Below are 8717 nucleotides of genomic sequence, written 5' to 3' on the forward strand. Positions count from 1 at the left end.
GGCACGAGCGGGGGAAAGGAGAACTAGAGCAGCGGCGCAGCTAGGGTTGGTTACTTGCGAGTCGTCCTGATTTCCCCGCCGGCTCGCCCTCCCTGCACCATCCGCATGTATCTCTGCTGCTCGTGGACGGTTGGATGGACGGGCCGCTGCGACCGAGAGACCAAAACTCAAAAGTGCAGTGCTTTTCACATCTCGCGGACGGTGCTGCTTCCTTCCGTCGCACGGCCGGAGATTAATGTTCGGAGAGAGTCTGCGCAGGGAAAGGAGGCGACCACACAGCGTCGGCCGGCCGGTCCCGTTGCGGAAGGAACATCATGGAAAAGAGGGGCTGAAACTTACCTACTGCTGCTCCCAATTCTGCAGGGCTCGTCGTATGCCATTGCCGGGATTGAGTGAGGTAACTTAGCATCCGCACATCTCCTCTCGTCGCCACGAATTCGATCGCGAAGTACCATTCAATGAGACTGAAGTAACGGAAAAATATTTTGTGCTGTTTCCACATCAAATCGCCTGGTCTCTGATCTTTCATGGAACGTGGCCGTTGAGACCCTACTACTCTGCAAGTGCAACAACTGAACAATGGATGGCGTCTTTGAGCGCCATGTTGGACCGGATGACCACGTCCATTGAATTTCGTTTGAAATCGATTCACTCATTTCACAGCATTTTTCCAAGCAATTCAGTCGCCGCCAATTTAGCTAGCTTTCGCTGCACGCGTTCACTGTAGCGTTCTAAAATCCATACAACTTGACAATGTGTACTAGCCGCACCCCTAATAAACTTATGTACAAGAAAAATGTGCATAACATGTATTGTACCTCCTCTGTTTCAAAATGTAGGTAGATATATGGATTTTGCTATGTACCTAAATATAAGGTTATACTTAAGTGTAGAGCAAAATCTATGTACGTAAAAAAGACAAAACAATGAATGGATGGAGTATTGTTGATGGCGCAAGGAGATGATTAAGTAAAAGTATGATATGATGAAATAATTGTGCGACTACTTATCCTGTGGTTATGTTAGTCGCAGCCAGTGAATCAGGTGATTCGTCTTGGCTGAATAGAAGCTGAGCACCAGTAGGACCCCAAATGATTCCCCTGCTGACCTGCATTAGTCAGCGTTACTGACAGTACTAGTACTCTCCCTAATCACGGTTTCATCTCGTCAGAAAAAAAGAAACAAGAAATGACGAGGTGCAGCATCAATGACGCGATCCTCCATTATTACCAGCAGCGATCGATCCTCCCCGCTTAAACACCCGGGCCAGGCTAACCCCCCGCAATTAGTTGGCGCGACGGCGGATTTCGGAACGCACCACACGCAAATCCCCAGCGGCCTTCGGTTTCCCAATATTTGCATCCAGGTCCTTCCACTAGAGATTCCGGGGCGTTATTTGCGAAATCGCTAATCTCGAGGGGCAATGCGGGTACGGTCAGTCGGGGGCTCGAGGGGAGGGAGCGGCGGCACTAGTATAAATCGGCGCGCCGCTCAAAGCCCCCTCTCCTCGCCCTCCGCCTCCATTCTTCCCTCCTCTCTAGAGCTCTGCTTCCTTTCCCCTCGCCGCGCCTCTCTCTCTCTCTCTCCTCGCGCACGCAGCACGAGCTCCTTGAGGGAGGTAGAGGGTGGGAGGGGCTCGAGGAGCGAGAGGCGGCAAATGACGGAGGCGGCGGCGGCTCCTGCTGCGGCGTTCGGGGCGAGGCGGGCGGGGCTCGCGGTGGCCCTGCTCCTCGTCCTCGTGGTGGTCGCCGCGCTCGCGGGCGGCGGCTCCGGCGGCAAGGCGCTCCACGGGCTCCGGTGAGTGCCGCGCCGCCGCGCTCCCTCTACTCGCCGCGTAATGTGGGCTCTGTTGGGGTTTTGGGCGGTTTTGGTCTCCTCTGTTCGAGAACACTCTTCCCTCTGCTTTTCGTTTTTCTGGATTTGTTTCTGGGCGCTTGCTTCGCTCTCGAGGCGTTTGGAGGTCGCCCCGGCCTTGCAATCCCCGTTCCGCGGTGATTTTTGTCCGAATTTCTCGATCCGCACCGGCTCTCTTCGACGCCTTCTGCTCGACGTGCCGACTCACCCGCACCGGCTCTATGCGTCGCAGCCACCGGAGCACGGAGGCGGCGGCCGCGGTGGCGGGCGGCGCGAGGCGGTGGCTGCGGGACTCGTCATGGCCCGCGGCGGCGGCGGCGGCGACGCCGAGGTGAGCACTCCAATCCCCCTCCCCGGCCTCCTCTGCTTTATTTTTTCTCCTTGTGCCTGGGCGTTGCCGCCAGAGCGCATCCAGCGCGTTGGTTTCCATGATGTTGCGATCTGGGCCGTCCAGTTCTGGCCTTTTTGTCCCCTGGTAGTAGATCCCTGCAGTACCAGCAGAACAAAGGGGTGCGTTTCAGCAAAACAAATCTCCCCTTTTATTCCAAAAATTTTCAAATCCCAAATTTTGTTTCGGGGAGGCGCGGGTTGGTGCGCGGTAACTAGCTGAATTCGTATTTTGGGGGCTGGGGATTTGGGAATCTGGTTTGGATTAGAGCCGTGGGGGAGGCGGTAACAGCCTGTGGGATCAGAGCAGGGAGATGCTCCTCTGCTTTTTCCGTTGCCGAGTTCGTTACGGTGGGAAGGGAGCAGAGGGAGATTGAAACAGAGAAGGGTAGTCTCGTCATTCGCCGTGGCCAAAACCCCCTGTCCTGCACTCCTGCTGCACCGGCCACGGTAAAGCGGGGTAAAGATTTGGGGGCGGACAAGAAGCCGCGAAAAAGCTGGCCGAGGAAGCAAGCGAGATCGCGGCCTGTCCCTCCGCGTCCCCAGCGGTGTACCCCCAGCGGAAGCAGGCGGTGGCACTCATTTGGTTTCTTTTTTTTTCCGGTTAAAGAAAGAAAGCAGCAAAAGAATTTGATTGGATAAGCTGCAGCCTTGGGGCACGGTCTCGCGTGCGCAAAGCGATGTTCCGGGGTGGTGGTTGTTTTTAATCCCGTTGCCTTTTGGCTCGCGACCGACCAGGGCAGAACAGAGCACGCCTCGAGCGCCGCGGCAGGCATCCATCTATGCATGATGCATCCATGCCTCCCGTGTCCCCTCTGCTCGCACGAACCATCATGAAAAAACGGCGCACGGATTCACCTTGCTTGCTTTTCTCGCTTCACCCACTTCTGTTACTACTAATTGCATTTCTTTTTATCATTATGAACACCTAGTACTGGAGGAGCACTGTTAATTACTTGTACAGCTAAAAAAAGACTAATATCTTGTACAACCTAAAACTTTTCTTTTCTTTTCTTTTTGTTTACGATGAGGGCGCCGTACAAACTTGGTCTTTTTCAGCAGCTACTCTGCTACTGCAAAGGAGAAAACAAAAGCACTTCTAATAGCTAGTATAATGGTGGTGTTAACTGTTGCCGTCAGCTGCACTGCATGTGTTGTTGCGTCTCGTTTGCTGCGGCGGTAGTCTCGCTCTCACAGTCTCACCTCACCTGGAGTTTTGCTATCTCTGTGGCAGGGCCGGCGGTGACGACGACGGGCCCGTTGCCGGCGCGGTGGAGGACCCGGAAGCGGTGGTCGACGACGTGCACGTGTAAGTCGCTCTCCCGCCTTCAAACCTTCAAATCCCCCTCCTTCCATCACGTCACGCTAACTGACTGAAAGCACCGTTGCTTCTGATGGCATTAAGTAGATCTGCGCATGTTTTGCAGTTGTTTTAGCACAGCCACTGCTAGTGAAGTGTAGTACTGGTGCTTTTCTTTTCTGCTAGCAGCCTAGCAGTAGTGTATGGCGCTAGCCTTTCTGTCCACCGCCTGACAAGCCTGGCCCACCGGCAGTCTCACCGCACAAAAAGAAAAGAGAAGAAAGATGAAGAGACGGGGATACGAACAAGAATTCTGGCCTGACCGGAGCAGATCTGGTTCAGCTAGTACCAGCAGTAGCGTACTTTACCCTGCCACGTGGGAGCAGGATCACGCACCGGGCCCACCTGCCATTCGCCACCTCTCTCCACAGAACCCCCCCCCCCCCACCAGCACTCTTTATGGCGACGCGACCCTGCCGCGCTGCTCCGCCGTGGAGTGGGGCTGCCGGTGCCGGATCGCCAATTAACTCCGTTGCCTTTCACGGCGTGTCACGGCGACCGGACACCTCACTCCCTTTCCCTTTCCCTCGCCACCGAGCTAGAGCAGTGGTGGCGGTGCGGGCGGTGGCAGGCAGTGACACACCACGTTCTCCCCACGCCCGTGTGGGGGCAGCCCTGCCTGCTCGCCCCGTCCATCTCCATCCCTCTCCCACCTAATCTTCTTCTAGCATGCAGTATGCAAAGATCTGCTGGTAGTGCTGGTAACGGCAGCTGATTCACAGGTGAGGATGATGCACTGTAGCGGTGCTCGGAATCTGTAGCGAATAATCTGGAATGCAATGCTGCACCACCGACAGAGGAAAAAAAGAGTCTTCTTGTTGAGTTTGGTGCCAACAAGCCATTAGTGACCGACATGTTGGATGCAGCGGATGGGCACGGGCAGTGAATTGGTCCCCATAGAATAGTGTCACTTATTGCAAGTTTTCTGGCCGCATTGATCTTCTAATCACTGTACTTGAATTCCTGAACGGTGAATGCGTCTAGAATTGCCAGGGCTCATGCATGAGATGCAAATGAGTTAGTAAGAAATGTTCTTTCTGTCATCTAATCACTGCTTTGGTTTGCGGCCTGTTCGCTTCAGCTTATTCCTGAACTACCGAATGCTGCTTGCGCTCCTTTTTCTGCGTTGTAACTACTTGTAGTAATTAATTTCTACAAATTTATTTGTTGTGAAAAAAAAACTGAAAGGCTGCTGCTTCGGTTGGATGAATGGTTGCTCTGCAGGTCCATCAGGAACAGCACGGCCCGGCGGAATCTGGCGTACCTGTCGTGCGGGACAGGCAACCCAATCGACGACTGCTGGCGCTGTGACCAGGACTGGCACAAGAACCGCCAGCGCCTGGCTGACTGCGGCATCGGCTTCGGCCGCAACGCCATCGGTGGCCGTGACGGCAAGATATACGTCGTCACCGACCCCAGCGACGACGATGCGGTCAACCCGCGCAAGGGCACCCTCCGCTATGGGGTCATCCAGGACGAGCCACTCTGGATCATCTTCAAGCGGGATATGGTCATCACGCTCAAGCAGGAGCTCATCATGAACAGCTTCAAGACCATCGACGGCCGCGGCGCCAACGTGCACATCTCTGGCGGCGCCTGCATCACCATCCAGTACGTCTCCAACGTCATCATCCACGGGCTCCACATCCACGACTGCAAGCCCACAGGGAACGCCATGGTGCGAAGCTCGCCCAGCCACTACGGGTGGCGCACCATTGCCGACGGCGATGCTGTGTCAATCTTTGGCGCCAGCCACATTTGGGTGGACCACTGCTCGCTCTCAAACTGTGCTGATGGCCTGATCGATGCAATCATGGGATCCACGGCCATTACTGTGTCCAACAACTACTTCACCCACCACAACGAGGTAGTACGTCCTCCTGCTAGATCCTATGCGCTTGATTTTCCTCATCCTGCAAGACTTAAGTGCGTCTGTGCAATGTCCTTTTGTTTTCTGAAATCTGGCGGAATCTGCATGGTTGGCGCAGATATGCCAAGAACTAGTTTGTTTTATGCCGTACAAGCATAATTTAGCACAAATTCCTTAATTCCAATTATTCTCCCAAATCTAACCAGAAGTTGTCGGTTGCATATGCTGAGGATATTGCTGTAGTATCTGACTGTCACGTGCATAACGGGATTCTTTTGGCGTTTTCTGCAAGCAATCTGGTTTGATTCTCAACAATTGGTGAAACTGGAATTGATGCAGGTGATGCTTCTGGGCCACAGTGACTCCTATGTGAAGGACAAGGCAATGCAGGTGACAATAGCCTTCAACCATTTCGGCGAAGGTCTCATCCAGAGAATGCCAAGGTGAATTCATGAACTGAACTTATTGTCTGCTTGTTCCTGTCCCTGCATTGCAATGCACTGATCAGTATTCATTTCTTGTTACACGTTGGGAATGATATTTTGCCAACCCTTGCTGCAAGCTCAATTGTTCATGTTTCAGGTGCCGGCATGGCTACTTCCATGTGGTGAACAATGACTACACCCACTGGGAAATGTACGCCATTGGTGGGAGCGCTGAGCCAACCATCAACAGCCAGGGCAACCGTTACCTTGCTCCGACAAACCCCTTCGCCAAGGAGGTATGAATATGATGTCTGGTATCAGTTCTTTGCCTTCAGCAGCAACCATTCTGTCAGTAGCTGACTTTCAATCTAACTGAACTGCAGGTGACTAAGAGAGTTGAAACCGCTCAGACTGTCTGGCAGAGCTGGAACTGGAGATCAGAGGGTGACCTCCTGCTGAACGGCGCCTACTTCACCCCATCCGGCGCAGGCGCCTCAGCCAGCTACTCTCGCGCCTCCAGCCTTGGCGCCAAGTCATCATCCATGGTTGGCTCCATCACCTCCGATGCCGGGGCCCTGTCCTGCCGCAAGGGCGTGGCCTGCTAGCGCACCGCCGAAGAAAACAGACCCCCCCCACGCCAAGCTGCCTCCCCAACAACAGAAAAGAAACAAGACAACAGAAACCAAGCTACCGGAACAACACTACGGTTACAGTTTTTTTTTCCCTTCTCACTTCTCCTTTTTGGGCCACTTTTGACGAGGGTTATATATGATGGTCCTGATTGGTCCCGATTCACCCATTGCTCAACCTCCCCCTGCTCCCGACATTGAAAGGTACCCTGGAGCAGGCGTGAAGCGTTGCTGATTGATTTCGCTCGGTCTCTCTATTAGTCTTCTGATCTGAGTGTGTGGTATGTTGTTACCTTACCTGCTCCCCGCCCACAGCAAGTGTATGTTGAGGTCAGGGGTGCGCAATGTGTGTGTGTGTTTGTGTTATACTTGGTTGTGCAAAACAGTCAGATTGTTAGTAGCAGTAGTAGTACTACATCTACATGATGTGCCTGGACTGGGGATGGATTTGCCCTGTAAAAGACATGGAAGAGAATAGGCATCTTATTCTTCTTCTTCAGTGAAAGTGAAGAAAACATAACAGGCAGAATATTTTGACTTCGAAAGTAGAGCATGAGCTGTTGTTTTGAACTGTTGTGCCCCAATGGTGAGCTGGTTGTTTGTCCTTGGGTGATAGTATGTGTCCAATTTGTGGTGCATCAGAATGGACCCTTCGGTATGAGCATCTCATGTCCTGAGGTTGGGGCTGAAAGGACACTGCTGAACATTGTGAGATCTCATGTCAGGAACTTGCATCTGACTTTATTACCTGATCGTGAGGAACTAGAGTGCAGTGTTCCCCATGCCGATGTGCCTGCCTGGTTCGTTGTTTGTTAGACGAACGAAGACTTGTGATTGCGTGAGTACGGATGCAGAGAGATGGGATCGGATACTCTGAGAATATTAATGGTAAATCCTTGGACGTACTGCTGTGCTGTACTAGTGTACTGAACGATGGATGGATCTGATAGCCAGAATTGAGTGCTGCACGTTGCGCCTCCCCATGAAGATGAAGATGCAGATGTCGAGCGGGAGCAGGAGGTCCCAGCACCCAAGCTCCCTCGCCGTACCTGCCTGTCTGCTCGCGATCGCACTGGCATTGCAGAACGGGAGCGGAAGGCATCTCGTTCATTGCCGGGCATTCAGTTGCCAAGGTCCTCCCAGATCAGGGTCAGTAGGGCCGTGCGTTCATGCCGATGGAAATGGAGCCGGACCCATCGGGGCTTTGATTGCTTGATGGCACGGGAAGTTGGAGAGTTCGTCGTCCCCGGCATGGCAGTAATGGCAGCGCGTGCTGTGCTGGGGCATGTAGCGGTGGCCACGAAAGCGACGACGCTGTGTGCATGCCGGAGATGGATGGATCGGTGGATCTCGCTGCTGCTGCTGTAGTGCTCGTTCTCCGATCTGACGCCCGAGCCATCCACGTTCGCAGTGGACAAAATGGGGCTCCATCATCGGGTCGCGCTTTGTTTTCATTGGTTTTCCTTGGATCGTATTTTCAGGTGGTACGGAGATTCAGGTGCCTCTTGTCGCGTAGCGCACGCAGCATGAGAGGAGAAACGAGCGCTTCTTTTGCCCTCCAGATCTCGCGGGACTTCATTGTTTGTTTGTTCGGGTAATTCAAGCCTGCCAAAGCCATGCTACTGGGGTTTCTCAGCCCACCATACCACGTAGGCCGAACTTTATGGGCCTTCGTGGGCGTTGGATTGTTTTGGGCCTACCAGATCCCGTACAAACAAAATGGCCTGTGTGTTTCGGGGATGGATACTCAAGCCCGCCAGCATCACTATCCATTTTTTCCTTCATTTGACTTCATCCAAGTTGGCAAAAAGTTTCTCTCCATATTAAGTTTCTCATTTCAACAGACTACCCATTTCCCACTCTCTAACCCCAACAGCTAGGTTCCTCTCTAAAAATATACACTCTCCATCCACTCCAACAGTCTCTCCATTTTGCACTGTCCATTCTGGCAACTACTGCATATGGATCCCACACTTTGGTAAGGCAAACTGACTTGCCAAAGGCTTGCCAAGTTTGACAAGTGTGAGGGAAAGTTTAGCAAGTTGGATGTGATAAAGAGGCAGATATCAACTTTATCAACTTTGTTGGGTCACGATTTTTTTACCATATTTTAGCTTGGCAAGTCGTTCTTAGTGGGGTTTCTCAGCCCATATAGGATCAATTTTATGGTGCCTTCCTTGTTTGGTCGTCAG

General features: G+C 53.0%; 1 protein-coding gene across 1 annotated transcript; it reads left to right on the top strand.

Moving 5' to 3' along the window:
* Positions 1 to 1507: 1507 nt before the first annotated feature.
* LOC117865005 (probable pectate lyase 8) lies at positions 1508 to 7070 on the top strand. Its single transcript, XM_034749071.2, has 7 exons — positions 1508 to 1797; positions 2087 to 2185; positions 3476 to 3550; positions 4826 to 5468; positions 5811 to 5914; positions 6054 to 6192; positions 6280 to 7070. Exons 1-7 carry the CDS (start codon positions 1658 to 1660, stop codon positions 6499 to 6501), a joined length of 1422 nt encoding a protein of 473 aa, XP_034604962.1. The 5' UTR covers positions 1508 to 1657; the 3' UTR covers positions 6502 to 7070.
* Positions 7071 to 8717: the final 1647 nt, after the last annotated feature.

The sequence above is a fragment of the Setaria viridis genome, chromosome 7 (genome assembly GCF_005286985.2).
Source record: "Setaria viridis chromosome 7, Setaria_viridis_v4.0, whole genome shotgun sequence".
Classification (NCBI taxonomy): Eukaryota; Viridiplantae; Streptophyta; class Magnoliopsida; order Poales; family Poaceae; genus Setaria; species Setaria viridis.